Source organism: Staurois parvus, unplaced genomic scaffold (genome assembly GCF_062004578.1).
Source record: "Staurois parvus isolate SC_StPar_1 unplaced genomic scaffold, SC_StPar_1.0 ptg000159l, whole genome shotgun sequence".
NCBI classification, from domain to species: Eukaryota; Metazoa; Chordata; class Amphibia; order Anura; family Ranidae; genus Staurois; species Staurois parvus.
Genome location: NW_028317955.1, coordinates 6,492,698 through 6,512,549, shown reverse-complemented (window position 1 = coordinate 6,512,549; position 19,852 = coordinate 6,492,698). Strand labels below are relative to the sequence as shown.

The following is a 19,852-nucleotide window of genomic DNA, read 5'->3' as shown; positions in this document are numbered from 1 at the left end:
TTTTTTCTCAACACGTTTCTTGCGACCCTGTTGACTATTTGCAACAAAATGTCTAATGGTCCTGTGATCATGCCACAATAACCTTAGCAATTTCAAAAGTGCTGCATCCCTCTGAAAGACGGTTTACAATTTTTGACTTTTCAGACTCAGTTAAAAATCTTTTTTTGCCCATTTTGCCTGAGGAAAAAGAAGCTGCCTAATACTTATGCACATCTTGATATAGGGTGTTGAATTCCTCAGGCCACACCCTCCCTCATTACACAAATACACATTACCTGATATGCTTAAATCCAATTAGCATTCCAGTTTATACAGCTTGGAGTTGGGCAATATGCATAAAAATGATGATTTGGTCAAAATACTCACTTGACTAATAATTGTGCACACAGTTTAGTGTCTCACTCATTTCAGAGGGAGGAATAGTGCCCCAAGGGCCAGATAAAGGCAAGGAAAAGGCCGCAGTTTGGAGACCATTTGTCTAAACCAGGGGTGGCCAACTGTGGCCCTCCAGCTGTTGTAGAACTACAAGTCCTGTGAGGCATTGCAAAACTGACAGTTACAAGCATGACTCCCAAAGGCAGAGGCATGATGGGACTTGTAGTTCAACAACAGCTGGAGGGCCACAGTTGCCCACCCCTGGTCTAAACCATAGCATGTTGTGCATCCACATTACAGTTCTCACCTACTGAGCTTTACAGCAACTATATAGCTGACTAAAAAGACAACCCTCATCTCTTAAAGAAACCAAAGGAGCTTCTAAAGATTTTATGTAATTATACACATAACCATTCAAATTTTGGTGATGACTTACGAGCTAGGTGTCTTGGTTGAAATGGGATCATCTGGCTGGTGTCTGGTTTTGGGTATTCTGGTTTTCTGTCAATGTCATCCTTTAGAGATGGGACTATGGAAGGAGCCACCACTGGGTCTGGGATCAAAGATGCCAATTTGGCACGGGAGACATCCTAGAAAAATTGGTGCATGTTGTCATTACATAAAAAAAAAATATAGCTCAAAGATAGATGGGTATGGTGCAATAAAAGAAGGGGAAGGAAAACTGAGAAAAAAATCAAATTACAGAGAGAGAGAGAGAGAGAGATAGGAAGGAAAGAGAAAAAATTATTGAGCACCTGGAAAAGGAATAAAAACAAGCTTGTAACTTGAAGGAAAGAGAGGGGGTGATAACAAAAAATAAAGTCGAGAAAAGAGCACAGAAAACATGAAAAAGCGAGAAATAACCGAGTTAGGTGCAGAAAAAAAACAGAAAGATAAAGCAGAAAGTGTAAAAGATTTGGGGATGGAATAAAAAATCATGTATAAAGCATTTATGTACCTTATATCCTAAAGCTTTGAGTTCACTTGCAGAACACGGGTACAGATCCATGAACTTGTACCTGTCTACCAGTAGCGCCGTCTCCTTTCCCTCATACTCTTCTTTGAACGCAGTATATCTCCTCTTCTCTACTTTCAGAATACTCGCTAGATCTCCAATATTACTCTCAAATGCCAAGAATCGAGCCCAGATCTCACTAAGGAAAGCACAAAAAAATTAATTCTTGACATTGCCAATACAAAATTGTCACTACATACCGTTATACCTGCTTGATGATTGGCAAGGATTTTTGGCCATACTTCACTTGTGGGTCACAGGAGTGCACTTACTTTTGCTCTCCTGTGACCCAGAATCAGCCAACAGTGGGCTAAAGTCCACTGTCATCACAGAGCTACCCCATGCTCTGGAAGGATTCCTACCATTTTGTTGGCATCCACCGAGATGCCTAACTGACAGCTGGCTCCAGCTCTCAGTGTGTGGCTGAGCGCTGAAGCCAGCTGCACCCCACCCCCATCCAGAGCTGCAGTGAACACTGGAGGAGAAAAGCAGTGACTAACAGTCACCTCTTTCTGCTCAGAGCTACAGAGAACTGAGTGATCAGTGGCAGAGGGCAGCTGCAGTATCACACCAATGCTGCAGCATATAGGTGAGTATGAATGTTTGTTTTTTTTCTCTTCCCCAAATATGTCAATTTGTTTTTCCTATAGGTTCAGGTGAATGGTCTGAATTCAAAGAGACATAAGTGATCACGGGTATGCACACTCAAAATTGAATGGTTCAACTTTGGTATTTTCTTTAGAAATACTGGACCCTCTTACAACTGTAAAGTGAGAAAAGACTAATAGACCTTTAAAACTGTAGGCATATGGAATAGTTCTAATCCTAAGTATCTGTGCTATATATATTTTATATACTGCAAACTCTGTGGTTGATTTACTAAAGGAAAACAGACTGTGCACTTTGGAAATGCAGTTGCACCAATTTTCCCAGAGCTTAGTGAATGTGGTGAAGCTTCATTTTGTAAAGAATACCCAATCGGGTGCAAGGAAAATAGAAAAAAATAGCTTTTTTCTTGCACATGATTGGATGATCAGTACAGCTTCACCTTATTCACTAAGTTCTAGGGAAAAATGAGTGAAACCTCACTTGCAAAGTACACAGTCTTTTTGTCTTTAGTAAATCAACCCCGTGACTTCATTGCTGTTGTAAACATTCATTCTGACAGCCCAGGAAGGACACCACATTTTTAGGTTTCCTCTATTGTTTAATACATGTTGTATTTATCAATATAAAGATAAAAAAGAACTGTTTATGAAAGAAAGAAATCACAAGTTGATGCTAGTAAAAATGGAGACTAATATGTACCAAATGGCATGTTGTAAATGTGGCCACATAACATAATACAACCTATGCAACATCCGTCTGTGATAGGATGATAGCAAAAAGATGGAGGGAATAATGTTTCTTCCATTATAACCAGATTAAAAAAAAGGATGTGCCCCAATACTAACACAATCTCTTACTGAACAAGGGCCACTAACTATTCTGATCTGCACACCTTCATCTCCTGTAATACTGTAGAAAGGACAATAAACCACGTCAGGACACCTCACTTCACATGAACTCCCAAGACAGTCACTCGTATAGCCAACATAATGTAGGAACCCCCTTAAGTATTGAAGAAGTGAGCCTCCCATTCTACAAGGATCATCCACAAACCGCCTGAGGGTAGCGGGGTTTTGTGGTTCATACAAAGAAGTGTCCTGGCCTAGTTTGTAGTGCTGTCAGATCCTGTGCTCTTGGGAGTTTTCGGTTAGTGCAAAACTATGCATTTCAGGTTTTTAAAATTAATGATTAATCTGCACTATTCAGTGCGCCTATGGTTTGCTTTGTTGTTTACAGTACCCCTGGATACTTTTAAAAGGCTGCAAATGTTTGTGCATTGCTGAATTACTTTAGGGACAACCTGGCTAAATGTGTGGTAAATGTGTTTGGTTTTTTTTGGATTGTATTGTATTGTAAAAAAAAGTGTTAATAGCAAGAGCAACCAATACATATACGCAGAAAACATCTGAATAGGGATAACGTCAGAATACACAGAGAAGCACATGCAAGAAAAACAGATACAACAGGCATGAAAGTGCTGTCATGAACAACAGGCATGTCAAACTAAAATTAAATATGCACAGCATAACCAAAAAACAGGCTATATCATGATCACTATCGGATAAAAAGACAAGTGCAAAAAACAAGGAAGCTGAGGAGAGAGACAGGAGAGCCCTGTCTTTCAGTGCCACAAATTAGAAAGGATAGTGGAATTATATTATTACATCGCAGTAGGTTGCAGTAAACCATTCCAGTGGTACACAACCAAGGAGAACCAGACTTTGGTCCCTTAGAGTGGGCTAGGTCTGGAGTGCTTGGTAAGATAAGAGATATACTAAAAATGTCACAAAAATTCTTGCATTGGTGGATTGGAGGATTTTGCAGATGGAGCAGGCAATTAGAGAGCTAATGATATATTGCTTTAATGTAACTACAACAATAAATATATGTTATCATTGACCTCTGCAACACAAAACGTTTGTAAAAAGTATATGTGAACCCTCACCTTGTAAAACAACCTATTTAAAATAAAAAAGAAAGGCAACACATTTGTGTGTCTGTATATATACAGTATCTCCCAGAAGTGAGTACATCCCTCACATTTTTGTAAATATTTGATTCTCTCTTTTCATGTGACAACACTGAAGAATTGACACTTTGCTACAATGTGACGTAGTGAGTGTACAGCTTGTATAACATGTAAATTTGCTGTCCCCTCAAAATAACTCAACACACAGCCATTAATGTCTAAACTGCTGGCAATACAAGTGAGTACACCCCTAAGTGAAAATGTCCAAATTGGGCCCAAAGTGTCAATATTTTGTGTGGCCACCATTATTTTCCAGCACTGCCTTAACCCTCTTGGGCATGGAGTTCACCAGAGCTTCACAGGATGCCACTGGAGTCCTCTTCCACTCCTCCATGACGACATCACAGGGATGGTGGATGTTAGAGAACTTGCACTCCTCCACCTTCCATTTGAGGATGTCCCACAGATGCTCAATAGGGTATATGTCTGGAGACATGCTTGGCCAGTCCATCACCTTTACCCTCAGCTACTTTAGCAAGGCAGTGGTCATCTTGGAGGTGTGTTTGGGGTTGTTATAATGTTGGAATACTGCCCTGCGGCCCAGTCTCTGAAGGTAGGGGATCATGCTCTGCTAGAGTATGTCACATTACATGCTGGCATTCATGGTTCCCTCAATGAACTGTAGCTCCCCAGTCCTGGCAACACTCATGCAGCCCCAGACCATGACACTCCTCCCTCCACCATGCTTGACTGTAGGCAAGACACACTTGTCTTTGTACTCACCTGGTTGCCGCCACACATGCTTGACACCATCTGAACCAAATACGTTTATCTTGGTCTCATCAAACCACAGGACATGGTTCCAGTAATCCATGTCCTTAGTCTGCTTGTCTTCAGCAAACTGTTTGCAGGCTTTCTTGTGCATCATCTTTAGAAGAAGCTTTCTTCTGGGATGACAGCCATGCAGACCAATTTTATGCAGTGTGCGGTGTATGGTCTGAGCACTGATAGGCTGACTCCCCACCCTTCAACCTTTGCAGCAATGCTGGCAGCACTCATACATCTATTTCCCAAAGACAACTCCTTTGGTCGACCATGGCGAGGCCTGTTCTGAGTAGAACCTGTCCTGTTAAACTGCTGTATGGTATTGGCCACCATGCTGCAGCTCAGTTTCAGGGTCTTGGCAATCTTTTTATTGCCTAGGCCATCTTTATGTAGAGCAACAATTCTTTTCATCAGATCCTCAGAGAGTTCTTTGCCATGAGGTGCCATGTTGAACTTCCAGTGACCAATATGAGAGAGTGAGAGCGATAACACCAAATTTAACACATCTGCTCCCCATTCACACCTGAGACCTTGTAACACTAACGAGCCACATGACACCTGGGAGGGAAAATGGTTAATTGGGCCCAATTTGTACATTTTCACTTAGGGGTGTACTCACTTTTGTTGCCAGTGGTTTAGACATTAATGGCTGTGTGTTGAGTCAATTTGAGGGGACAGCAAATTTACACTGTTATACAAGCTGTAGGGGTGTACTCACTTCTGTGAGATAATATATATATATATATATATATATATATATATATATATATATATATATATATATATAAAAACACACTATAAATACCTTTGTTTTTCTATTTTATCACATGCTAGGAACGTCAGGTATTTCACATAAAGGAGGAAATATCAAGAGAACAGGATACCTTTTAATACAAGTACATGGTACAAAAGACACTTATCAGGAAAATGAAATGTTGGGGTAACAAACACTTTACGATTTCTATACAAAAAAATTATTTTACATACCCAGATTTCTCAGGTGGCAGACTCCCTGATGTTAAAACTCGTTCAAATAACACCCTTGTGTTGTTGTCCTCTGAAAAAAAAAAAATACACCATACATTCAGCCAGGGATGTGCATCAATTGTTTCTTTGCTGTACTGTATGGCTGAGAGATGGGGACAGACTACAGGAGGATATGGGTGTATCTCTCACCATAAACAAGGGACAGTAAGAGAAAGGCCTGTGCCTGCTCACATCACTAGAACATTGAGACTTAACACAAACTTGTTCCTGACTACACAATGCTACTTATGTCAGGTGCAATGATGGTTGTCTGGTCACACAGAAACCAAAATGCTTGAATGTTTAGTTCTGTGAGTGATAAACGGTGTGTCCGACAGTCCAGCTTCCAGAGACATCAGGGACATCAGCCAGGTATGGTATATGCATAGTTACATTGATCCAAGACGAAATATATATATATATATATATATATATATATAATATCCATACCGGGAATTCCTCTTTAAGATCTGATTGGTTAAACCCCAAAATTTCAAATGCAACAATTTAGAAGCTGCATACAAGGTTTACTGTAGTAGACCATTTTTGGTAGGTAAATATGTAGCAATTGTACGTACAGAGATTGACGCGGTCATCCATCTTGCTAAAGATCCCCCATCTTGTATCATTCTATCTCCCTCCAATCCCCCTCCCTCAGGAATGTGGTCTGTGTGTATGCGGAGAACTTAGACATCAGGCACAGCGGGATAGCTCCATGGTTATAAACCCCAATTAGCCTGGGCCCAGTATGTCTGTGAGACTCTTGCTTGAAGCTAATTGTAAAGCCATAAACCCCATCAGTCACTGGACTTCAAAAGACATTCCTAGATAGCCGTAAAACCGACAGCATATTTAAAACCCACTTTTCCTTATAATTTCATATCTGAAGATAGGAAATAATTACAATCAAGACAAGCATATATTTGGATAGCTCAGTTTAATGCGAGTCGCCTGGTATCTTACACCCCTAGTTGAAGTCTACAGGAGAGCAGAAAGCCATATAGTTCTAGCTGGAATAGTGAGAGATGGCATATTTGATGTCTAGACGTTCAGGATATCATTCTGCACATTAATCTACTAGTGGCTAGGCTGCTACACGTACCTAGGGAAGGTTATTGACCATGGTATAACTGGGAGGGATTTGGTCATAGCCTGAGTTCCCCCGCCTAAACACCCCTCCCCAAATAAGTTGATTGGTTCTCTGCTGTAAGGAGACACCCTGCTGGGTTCCTAGAAAAAGGATGTTATGCTTGGAGCGTTAAGATGAAGAGATCTCTCTTTTAACACCAGGAACCAACTTTGGGAGAAAAGGCACCCTTTTGCTCAGGACCCTTGAAGCTGCTTAAACCAAGGCTGATAGCAAGTATTCTACCTCTCTAAACTTCTGTTATCTCTCTGTTGTGTTATCGCGCTCTGTATTTATATATATATATTGGCTACATCTTTTTCTGTAAATATTTTTATTGCACCATTTTGACCTTTTTAGTAATAAATCCTATTTTCTGAAAAGTGTTGAACTGTTTCTAAAGCTCATTAATGCAAACTAAGAATCCTGGTCTCTGAAGAGTGCTACTGTGTGTTTTTAAATCTCTATATACATCTGCCTGCGGTGACAGTGTGTATACAGAAGATTATTCAAACATCATAGTGTTATTGCTAATAGTGGCGAGTTTCCTCCTTTTCTCTACAAAAAGGCAGTGGTGGCAGTGTGAAGGGTTAATTGCGTAATTAACCTGACCCAGTAACAATCGCTCTCAGGCTGCAGGTACATAGATTGTGGTTCATTAGCTGGAAAATCTTTGTGCAGGGTGCAGCTGAGCGTGGCATTGTTATGCACGTGACAGCGCGATTTTAGATTGGCTAATCCTTCGGTCACGAGTTGGTGAGAAGGGCTGATGCCTCGACCGTCACAAAATATAAACAGGTCTATACATTAGACCAAAAAACAGGAATGTCTGAAGAGGAAGCAAGGACAGAAGAATTTGGTGGCAACAAAGGGGAAGGTCAATCCAAATGAAAGAGTTGGGAGCTATGATATCAAATCTATAAAAAAATTACCATTGAGGTGAGATAAATAATCAATATATGCAAGAACATATTCTGGGATGTCTCCATATTTCTTCAATCCTAACTCAAATATCTTGAAGGCCACAGATGTGTCCTATAAAAGAAAGGGTTGTTGTTAGATTTTCTGAACACAGTCTAAAGGTGTGAGCAGGTTGTAACTATGTAATATTTGCAAGAGTCAGCTCCTTGCACTGAGCTCGCACAACCACAGCATGCTACCTGAAGAAAGCTTTTGCTTCATTTTGATATAGTATCAATAAAAGGCTAAATCTGCCAGAATAAAGATATACAGCTTAAACACATTGGCAAAAACTTAATTTTTAGTACTGACCTACAACCTGCTATTCTGCTTTTCACAGTAAGGGAAAATACAATCTTTTTTTTTCTCTTCCAAACTCAGTACTCATATTCTAAACTCCATAGTCACAATGTGTTATGCACATTTATTTGGGCATCACAAATTAATGTATATGATACCAAGTCATAGGATAATTCTCCTTTTTCCCACATTATTATTATAGTATAAGAAATGCTAGGTGAAGTCCAAGATCTATTGTGATTAAACATAAGTAAACTGGGCAGAGCTCTGAGAGACTATAGCAAGAAACGGACTACCTTTTCAAAACAACACTCTAAGGGACTCACAAAATTGGACATGGTGCCTAGATTCCTTTAGCCCTCAACATTACAAATATATTTTCTTCTAAACCTAAAGACATCAGTTTACAAAACTGTAACACAAAATTAATACACGTGACTGTAATTTTTTAAATTGCTCAGCTGAAAATATCTGTCACTTTTTCCTAATACATATCCTGATCCTGGTGTGTTAGATTTGTGAATTTAATCTGTTACGTTTTATTTCTAGGTTTTCCATAGAAATGATAAGACACAGTACCCGGAATCTTCTCACCTTACTACAGTAATACTCCATTAAGGCTGCTGTGACGTATACATGATGGCGGGTCCGAATATCTTCTCTGGCTTTTTTGAAGATCATTCGCCCAGCTTTGATGCCCTCTGCCCGCCTTGCAAACTTCATGTATTGAATATAAACCTGAGGAAACATATCTGACAATTAGAATTCTGAAAATATACTGACATTACACAGATTAAATGTTTTTTAACCACTTGCCTACTGGGCACTTTTACCCCCTTCATGCCCAGGCCAATTTTCAGCTTTCAGTGCTGTTGCACTTAGACAATTGTGCAGTCACTGTAACCATATGACATTTTTTACATTTTTATTCATATAAATAGAGCTTTCTTTTGGTGGTATTTAATCGCCCCTGGGTTTTTATTTTTTGCACTATAAAATAAAAAAAGAAAAAAAATTTGAAAAAAAAAAAGTTTTTCTTTGTTTCTATTATAAAATTTTATAAATAGGTAATTTTTCTTCTTCATTGATGTGTGTTGATGAGACTGCACAGATAGGCATCACTAATGGGCACTGATGAGGTGGCAAGGATAGGCAGCACTGATGAAGTGGCACTGGTGGGCATTGATGAGGAGGCACTGATGATGCTGCACTGGTATGCAGCAATGATGGGCACTGACAGGCAGCACTGACTGGCGGAATTGCGGGGCGACACTGCTGGGTGCAACTGCTGGGCAGCACTGATGGATGGCAGTGCTAGGCACTGGTGGGTGGCAGTACTCGGCACTGATGAGCACTGATCAGTGCCCTGATTATCAGTGCGAATGTCCTCTGTGACATTTGCCAGTTATCGGCAGTACTATCCTCACGCTGTGACAGTGTGCGGAAAGTGCTGCCGATAACCGGCAACTGTATTTACTTTGTGATCTGTTGTGTCATTGGACACAGCTAATCACGTAGTAAAAGGCTGCTGTGATTGGCCTTTTACCTAGTCATGTGGTCAGCTGTGAACATAGGACGCAGCGATCGCCGATAGCGCTGGGTGCGCGTCTCTGTGGGCGCGTTCTGGGAGGACCTCACAGGACGCCCTCCCAGAACTGGACAACCGTGCTGCTGTCGTCATTCGGCTATAACGCGGTTGTAAAGTGGTTAATATATCTCTTTTTTTACAACTTTCTTATAACCTATCCCAGTCACAAATGGCAATGCTAAAAGAGCACCGACATCTACTTTGGCCAAGAACTGCAAATGTAGATAGTTTATAGATCAAAACAAAGGTTTTGTCATTTTATAAACCAAGTAAATGTGTTTTATTGGGAATTTATATGATAAGACCAATACAAAGTGGCACATAATTGTGAAGTTCAAGGAAACTGATAAATGGTTTTCAATTTGTTTTTTACAAATAAATATCTGAAGAGTGCGGCGTGCATTTGTATTCAGCCGCCTTTCTCTGATACTCCTAACTAAAATCTTGTGGAACTACTTGCTTCAGAAGTCACCTAATTAGTAAATAGAGTCCTCCTGTGTGTAATTTAATCTCAGTATAAATACAGCTGTTCTGTGAAGCCCTCAGAGGTTTGTTAGAGAACATTAGTGAACAAACAGCATCATGAAGGCCAAGGAACACACCAGACAGGTCAGGGAAAAAGTTGTGGAGAAGTTTAAAGCAGGGTTAGGTTATAAAAAAATATCCCAAGCTTTGAACGTCTCACAGAGCACTGTTCAATCCATCATCTGAAAATGGAAAGAGTATGGCACAACTGCAAACCTACCAAGCCATGGCCGTCCACCTAAACTGACAGGCCGGGCAAGGAGAGTATAAATCAGAGAAGCAGCCAAGAAGCCCATGGTAACTCTGGAGGAGCTGCGAGAAGCCATGTGGGGGACACGGCAAACATGTGGAAGAAGGTGCTCTGGTCAGATGACACTAAACTGAACTTTTTGGCAAAACACCATGTGTGGAAAAAACGAACAGTGCACATCACCCTGAACACACCATCCCCACCGTGAAACATGGTGGTGGCAGCATCATGTTGTGGGGATGCTTTTCCTCAGCAGGGACAGGGAAGCTGGTCAGAGTTGAAGGGAAAATAGATGAAGCCAAATACAGGGCAATCTTAGAAGAAAACCTGTTGGAGTCTGTAAAAAACTTGAGATTGGGGCTGAGGTTCACCTTTCAGCAGGACAACGACCCTAAACATACAGCCAGAGCTACAATAGAATGACTTAGAATTAGATCAAAGAATATTCATGTATTAGAATGGCCCAGTCAAAGTCCAGACCTAAATCCATTTGAGAATCTGTGGCAAGATTTGAAAATTGCTGTTGACAGACGCTCTCCATTCAATCTGACAGAGCTTGACCTATTTTGCAAAGAAGAATGGGCAAAAAGTTCACTCTCTTGATGTGCAAAGCTGGTAGAGACATCCCCAAAAGACTTGCTGCTGTAATTGCAGTGAAAGGTGGTTCTACAAAGTATTGACTCAGGGGGGCTGAATACAAATGCACGCCACGCTTTTCCGATATTTATTTGTAAAACATTTATGAAAACTATTTATTGTTTTCCTTCCACTTCACAATTATGTGCCACTTCGTGATGGTCTATCACATACAATCCCAATAAAATACATTTACATTTTTGGTTATAACATGACAAAATGTGGAAATTTTCAAGGGGTATAAATACTTTTTCAAGGCACTGTACATGTGAACCAAGGCTAAGAGAGAAGGTACTCTATCCAAAACTTGAATGGAGTTACACTTTATTAAAACATAAAAGGTTCCTGCTTAAGTCAGTTATAGATTTTCAAAATGAGCACACTACTGCTTAAAATAAGTAACTTTATGAATTTAATAAATGTAATGATAAGGTCATTATTAGAGGCATGTAAGCAACAGTAGCATATGTCTGACAGAGCTATTTTGCAAATAAGAATGGGCAAAAAATTCACCCTCTTCATTAGCAAAGCTGTTAGAGGCGTCCCCAAAAGACTTGCTGCTGTAATTGCAGCGAAAGGTGGTTCTACAAAGTATTGACTCGGGGGGGCTGAATACAAATGCACGACACACTTTTCAGACATTTATTTGTAAAAAAATGTTGAAAACCATTTATCATTTTCTCTCCACTTCACAATTATGTGCCACTTTGTGTTGGTCTATCACATAAAATCTCAACAAAATACATTTACGTTTTTGGTTGTAACCTGACAATGAGGAAAATTTCAAGGGGTACGAATACTTTTTCAAGGCACTGTACATGTATTACTCTTACATAGGGGGTGACTCAGTATAAAATTAGAGTCGCTGAATATAGAAAACACTTAACCTTTCCTAAGGTCATTATGTCACGAAGGCTGTAATGGCGAGGATGTTCCTTAAACTAATGGATAAGCGTACAACAATTAACTATATGTTGTAGCAGGGTGTCCTCTTGTGCCCATCTGACATGTCAGAAGAGACCCATGAAAGAAAAGTATTGTATGACAATCTACTTCAGTAGTGCTGGTTGTGCCCCATGTAGAAAAAAGTTGTGTTGGAACCACGCAGTTACACTAATTTTTGTACAAAGTATTTATTAAAGCTGTACTTCAACAAAAACTGTGAAAAACAAAAGCTAAAATGTCAAAACTATTCAGACAAGCATTACAATTTAAATAAATATCTTGTTTTTATTTTTAAATATGAAAAGTTTTTCATGTCAACATACCTCCCGTGCTTGTGATGAGAAAGTAGCTATTATGTATCCCAGTAACTAACAACACTGAAAACAATGGGTATGATTTTAGTGACACTGTGTTCACTTCAATCATATGCAAGAATAGATCCTGGTTTTCCATTGCAACTGGTTGGATAAACAAAGTGAATACAGCTTTGACTGATTTACTAACCTCAGTAAACATTCACTTTGCTAAGTGAACAGTTTCAAGTTATTAGTTATTCAACCCCACAGTGTCTGTGGCCATCTCTCCCACTACATCAGACCCAATGACAGCACAGCTAGAAATAAACTTCAAGCCACTGAAGCTGATTATCTGGTTCTCACTTATTCCCAAGTGACATGAGAAGTGGCTGCATACAAGAACAAAAACAATGAGGTCATGCTTTGGTAATAAGGTGCATGGGACCACTCTAAAATCTTAATTTCTTTCATAGAAGGGGTTGATGTTTTTCTGTGGAGAGATTGTGTATTTTCACTATTTTTTATTTATTTAGTGGAGTTTTCATTTAGTGTAATTAAACAGAGAAAATATATGGTTAACAAAAAAAAAAAAACTACTTACCAAGGTGGGATCAATATCGTCTATTTCAAGAAGTCTTTTATATATACTGTGAGTCCTATCATACTTCATACGACTCTGCAATGCACATAATGATGAAATACATAAGACATCTGGACTACACAACAGGACACAGACACTAATGCAAGGCCAAAATTAAAGGTCATAAACCCCAACCTCACTTTTGCTAATGCTGTATGATTTCCTGCAGTGCACAGCTGTGTACTGATACACAAAGACACAGAGTACAACAAAAATAGAATTTTTTTTTTTACTATTAACTGTAGGTTTTCCCATCCCATCCCCACCACTCCACGGTATTTCTGCATACTGGTTGGTATGCAGGCAACTTGAGCAGTTTCCGTCAATGAAAATCATTCTACATGACTTATCTCTGCTAGAGTATTAAGTTGGAAAATCTCCTTTAATTTAAGGCCTACCTCTTCATAGTCGGCATAGGCAAAGTATAACAGCATATTCTTCTTTAGCAAGGTGCTAATTGCACGTTCATAAATACTGGCAGCTTCATCACTGAACAGTTTGGCGTTGTTCATATCCTGTTATGAAAGTAAAAAAATAATTTAAAAAATAGGTACACTTCAATATCATCTTACAGTCTAAGTTAAGCGCAACATATAGAAGGACATACCCCTTTCTCAGCCAGCAGCTTACTGGACTGTTCAAGATACTGTGCAGCTTCATACCATATGTCTGGATGATGCCCCAACACCAGCAGGCACTGCTCATAGGCAAACATGACTGAAAGAGAACACGTTGATATTCAGCAGAAATGTCACAATGGCTCACAAAAGACTGCTAGGCAATAAAATGGACTGAATGATAATATTCTTTTTAAAAATGTGTTACAAATACACATCCATACAGTTCAAATACAGTTCAAGTGAATGTTTTTATTTTATAAAGGGTGGTATAGTTCAAAATTCTGCCATAAAAGGGGAAAAAAACATATGTAAACAATACACATGAGAAGGACAAAGCAGCAGTTTGGACAAAACATTAATTCGTGTTAAAAGGTACACTACTTAAACCAGGAGTCCTCAAACTGCGGCCCGCCGAGGACATTTATCCAGCCCGCCGGGCAGGGGCGTATCTGCCTCGAGGCAAGGGACTAGGGTTTGGCAGATCGCGATCTAAAATCATCGGGAGGGCAGCCGCCGAGCAGAGGCGTGCAGTGTCCTGTCTCTCCGCCCTCTCCTCTCCGAGCTGCGGAAGTTTCATGTGTGTGTATGGGGCCCGGAGAGCACCGCTCCTTTGTGTGCGATGATCGGATCAGGTAGGATGGGGATGTCTGGGGATTTACAGCGGGATTTACACCTGGGGTGACACGTTGTCTGCCAACCTGACTTAAACAGTGCATGGGTGGAAACTTTTTGGAGGAAGTGCTGGATGTCCATGGCAAGCAGATCATATAAGTGTCCTGGACGGAGCAACAATATTGTCAGTGACCTCATGGCGGTTTATGCTGGGAAAAAGGGATGCACTGATACTGTTTTTTTTATTGGCGAGTACATGTACTGATACTTTCAGTCAAGTATTCGGCGATACTGAGTACCGATACTTTGCGATGCGATTTGCGTCAATGGATGTAAATTGCACCGCAAAGAAAAGCATGCGATTTGAACAGGAATACGAATCCTGTCCAAATTGCATATGGTTTCCCCACTGCCCGCTGCAAGAAGTGGAAAGAAAGCGCTGGGGAATTTAAACCTCCTCCACTTTCTCTCCCCTCCTACCACTGACACTCAGCATAGGATGCCTGCAGGGAGGTTTCCCGCACTGCTCCTGTGTGAACTCAGGCTATGACAAACCTGGATTCACACAGAAGTGGGGAAACCGCATGCGATTTGGAAAAGAATCACATTCCTGTTCAAATCACATGCTAATCTTTGCGGTGCAATTTGCATCCATTAACGCAAATTGCACCGCAAAGTATCAGTTAAGATATCGTGAGTACTTTCACGAGTACAAGATACCGGTATCGGTGCATCCCTACTGGAAAGAAATAACTGATCTCTCCAAAAAATGTTTTGGTGAAAGAAAGGTTTTACCTTGTAAGTTGGCTTGTGATACTGTGCCAGATTAGACAGTAGCGTTCAGTGTTGAGGCAGAAGTTTGGACGGGATAGTAAAAGCCCAGGTTTCTCCTGTTTAAGTAGTGTATCTTTAACACTGATTAGTGTTTCGTCTGTACTGTTACTTAGTGCTCCTCATATCATACCGTTTAGCAGGTGCTGGAAAGCAATATGTCACATACTGTGTTTTTTAGCAATAAAATTCTGTCATGTTTGTATTGCTGTGTGGGATTTTATCTCCCTTTCTGTCCCTGTAACACCAGGACAAGTACAGGAAACCCAGGGCTGTAGTGATGGGTTATACATGCAAGCTAACTTTAGGTGAATCGACACTGGCAAGGAACTTTACTAGGATCGCACCTAATGCACGCTCATATAACCAAACCCACTCTGTGAGGCTCCAGATATTTTGCAAGCAATAGGGGAATGGGGAAGTTTTTCCCCATGGAAACACTGAAGAAGCAGACTTGATGCAATACATATGTCAAATATGACTGACAAAAAAAACATGTAAAAAATACAAATGAGATGCATAAAGCAGCAGTTTAGACAAAACATTAATTCATGTTAAAAGGTACACTACTTAAATAAGAACAGACGTTTGTCATCATTTCTGAATAGATGCAGAGTGATCCTTACAACCACTTTATATACCATTTCTTGTACAGTAACATACCTCTTTTTGTTATGAGGGTCTGGTCTTCTGTCCGAAGAGGATTACTTTTCTCCCACTGTATGTATTTTTTCCACATCTCTACCTGTTGAGCTTCCTGTGGAGTATTCTGTGGGGGCACGGAGGGAGCGTTGCGATCCAAGCCTTTCATTACTGTCTCATATTCCTTTTTAGAAAAAAAAAAAAAATCAAAAAAATAAAACTATACTACTCAGTTTCCTAGATCCTAAATGTTAAACACTATCCATAGAAATACTCTGAAACATTATATAGTGATCAGACATCATAAGATCTTTCAAATCTCTTAAAATAACTCTGTTCCCATTTTTAAACAAAAAAAAAAAAAACACAAAAAAGGTGCCTGTAAAGAAAAGAGTTACTATTTAACCCCCACCCACCTGTGCCTCCATTTACCACTGTCTTGATGAGCTACACTGGCTGAAATATCTTAACCATTTGATACACTTTCGAGTGTGTCAGATGTCTGGCCACATCTGTGCTCTGTGGTTCCTTTCTCCAGCCCCTACATTACCATTGGGTGCTGTAGCAACAAAGAGGCCTGAGGAAGCAACCACAGAACAAATGAGGAATCAAGCAAACTATACTCCTGGAACTGTCAGATGCTGAAGATTTTTCAGACAAGACAGATTGCCAGTAGAAGGGGTAAGTACTACCCTCTCCTTTGCAGACAAGTCTTGGATTTTTATTAAAAATAATGACAGAATCGCTATAACCAACACAAACCCAACTCTGTAACCAGACTAGCAATGCAAGTACACATCTAGAAGGTTTCATATGGCAGATAACCCAGGCATAACATCTGACAGGACAAAACCCCCTTTATCAAATGCATATCTACACACACTGGGTAGGTACCTCTATAGCTCTGCCTTATTTTCCCCATGGAAACACTGAAGAAGCAGACTTGATGTAATACATATGTCAAATATGACTGACAGGTCTGGACTCACCTTAGCCACTCTCCTGGCATTCATATAATCTCTACTCCGATCTTCTATCATTTTCTTTGCAAGGTGGACATTAATACCCTGAAGACGGCATGAAGAGTGTTAATCAGGTGTACAACATCTCAAACAGACAAACACTATCCTGAGATGTAGCTACGCAGCTTACCTCTTCGTACTTGTTATAATCTCTCCAGAGTTGTTCTATATTAATCATAGGATTGACACAACCTCGCTGGTAGACCCTGCGTACAGCTGTGATTCTTTGGTTTTCTGCATAGGACCCCACAGCTTCCCTGATTGGTAAGAAAGCAAACACCTTACTATGTATTGAAAAATATCAACTCAACATTTATATTCAGACTGATCCAACAAGCCAAATAATGGCTCTATGCATGTGGGAGGCAGACAAAGAAGAAACAGGATTTCATCAAAGCTTCAGAAACCTGAGCAAATATAAGTAAAACTTGAATTAATCACATATTCAATGGTACATAAACTTTTTTTCTATTGAAAAAACTGGCAGGTTTGTTTTTTTTTTGTAAAGGAAATACAGTGGCAGCAATTTCAGCACAAAGACTTTCTACACCTACCATTCACATTAAACCTTATAATTACATTTATGTTATCATCACAATATATTATCACGATACACTATATGGGCTAAAGTTTGCGGACACCTATCACTCCTATAATAGCTTTTTTCAACATCCCATTACAAAAAAATGGGCATTAATATGTAGTTGTCCCCGCATCTCATCTATAACAGCCTCCACTTTACTGGGAAGGCATTCCACAAAATGATGGAGGGTGTCTGTAGGAATGTTTGCCCATTCAACCAAATGAGCATTTGTGAGGACAGGTAATGATGTTGCAGTTGAAGACCTGGTTCACCATCAGCATTCCATTTCATCCCAAAGGTTTACCAGGTTTGAGGCTAGAGTCTGTGCAGGCCGCTCAATTTCCTTCACACCATCCAATCATGCCTTTATGGAGCTGGCTTTGTGCACAAGGGCACAGTCATGCTGGAACATCCCCAGGAATGTCCCCAAACTGTTGGAAGCTCAGCCTTGCCTAAATTATCTTTATACTGTATGCTGTAGCATTAACAGTACCCTGCACTGGAAACACCCAAACTCAATCATTTGGAGGGTGTCCACATACCTTTAGCTACGTAATGTGTTTTCTTTTCTGACTTATCTTAAGAATACTAGCAAAAAGGTAATTTCACCAGTCTCCAGAGTTTCACTTTAAAGCAGTACGGAAGTTGTTTGGTTAAGCATTTTTATTTTATTGGTGGAGCCATTACTGCTACTAACATCAACAATTACTGCATGAGTCTGTAGCAATTAATGCTGTGTAGAGACTTCTAAAAGCAAAGTGTGAAGACTATTTTGAGAATGTTCGTTCAAGGATCTATTAAGCTTAAAAATTATTGTTAGCATAAAAACTTACACTCCTTTCAAAAAATTGATGTAATCAACCCAGATCTGAAAATGAAAAGAAAAAAAAAAAAGCATTGTTAATATGCCCATTCTTAAGGTGAATATAGTACATGATAACAATGTTATTGTATGAAAAGTGATTATACCTGATATGACATTATTTCCATGCCAATTTTATCTAGAGCAAAGTCGTATGCTTGTGCCATTTTCTCCCTGCAGGGCAAAAGGTTTATGGAAATCATGAAAGACAGGAACCAAGAACACAACATGTCCTCTGACACAACAACAAAAACTGTTTTGTTTTTTTTCAAGATGTGCCTGTTAAAGGTTACTGCACTGTGTATGTCATCTCGACTTTTCCCACTGTCAAACAAGCCTGCTGCTGTCTACATATTATTACATGTCACTACAGCACTACAAGTACTGAATGTTCCAGGAGTCACAAAGAACATAAAGTACCAAAAGCCCTACTAATAGGAGTGTTAAAGGATATGTGTAACTTTTGCAAATTAACATTATTTTAAACAAAATACTAAATACCATGACATGCCTATTTTGCAGAAAACGACAGTTTGCAACTGCTCTGCTTCTCCATGCATCCTGTTTGTTTACATCACGAGTGTCAAACTGGTGGCCCACCAGCTGTTGCCAAACTGCAAGTCCCGTGAGACATTGCAAGATTGACAGTTACAAGCATGACTCCCAAAGGCAGAGGCATGATGGGACTTGTAGTTTTGCAACAGCTGGAGGGCCGCCAGTGTGACACCCCTGGTTTACATACTATGGAGGATGTGCCTGCTCTAATTAATGGATGAAATCCAGTGAACTAGATATTACTCATTAGCAGCAGCAACTTTCTCCAGTTGGGAGTGATGTCTTAGGAAGTCAGCATGTAACACTATGGGATGATTAAAGGGCACGCAATTTAAACCAGCTTTTTCCACAAAGATTAAATTACATTTCATTTAGAATTATACATAAAAAAGCTGGCGGCATTAGGTTGCAAAGCCATTTGTCATTTTTACATATCTTACATAAAGCATTTCCTATTTTTAACACCCTCAAATTACAATTCCCCTCTTTAGTCTGAAGTCAGCACTGACAAAACAAATGTGCATAATATTGTTTAGGTGCAGTGGACACCATCTATATAAGATTCTGTGAAGCAGCTCTGGGCACTGTATCTGAATATTAGGTGAACCTGGGGCCAGTTTATGAACATTAAAGCATTTAAATATTTTTAACAATGAGTAAATCAGTTTTAAAACAAGCCCCCACTAAACTGTTTAGCTGAAATCACTGTGGAGTAATGAGTCAAAGATTACATCAGAAACTCTTAATGCCGTTGACATATATGCGGGTTGTGGTTTGAACCGCATCCAATTCGCATGACATGTGAAAAACATTGCTTCCTATGGTGTCTGTTCACATATGTCCAGTGCACTGGCGATGCGGATTCAGTGCGGTGTTAAAAAGAGTCCTGTCCCATTTCTGAGCAGTGCAGTCCGATTCAGGTGCGGATTCCATTTCTAAACCGCATATGTGTGAACAGGATATTCCTGGGAGCTAATCCTGTCCTGAACATGACATAAACCTGATGTAAACCTGTGAACAACTACTGTATCAATTAGCTG

The 19,852-nt window shown here is 39.9% G+C and overlaps 1 protein-coding gene across 1 annotated transcript in view; it reads right to left on the bottom strand.

Moving 5' to 3' along the window:
- Positions 1–19,852, bottom strand: part of CSTF3 (cleavage stimulation factor subunit 3) — a 101,594-nt gene that overhangs the window by 10,591 nt on the left and 71,151 nt on the right. Inside the window, exons 6-18 of the mRNA XM_089675879.1 lie at positions 18,365–18,431; positions 18,229–18,263; positions 16,943–17,069; positions 16,780–16,857; positions 15,812–15,974; positions 13,693–13,802; positions 13,484–13,600; positions 13,047–13,121; positions 8,800–8,943; positions 7,878–7,980; positions 5,781–5,850; positions 1,334–1,529; positions 812–965 (exon numbers count right to left, since the gene is read on the bottom strand). Of these exons, the coding sequence (XP_089532005.1) occupies positions 812–965; positions 1,334–1,529; positions 5,781–5,850; positions 7,878–7,980; positions 8,800–8,943; positions 13,047–13,121; positions 13,484–13,600; positions 13,693–13,802; positions 15,812–15,974; positions 16,780–16,857; positions 16,943–17,069; positions 18,229–18,263; positions 18,365–18,431 (1,439 nt within the window). The remainder of the gene's footprint in view (positions 1–811; positions 966–1,333; positions 1,530–5,780; positions 5,851–7,877; positions 7,981–8,799; positions 8,944–13,046; positions 13,122–13,483; positions 13,601–13,692; positions 13,803–15,811; positions 15,975–16,779; positions 16,858–16,942; positions 17,070–18,228; positions 18,264–18,364; positions 18,432–19,852) is intronic.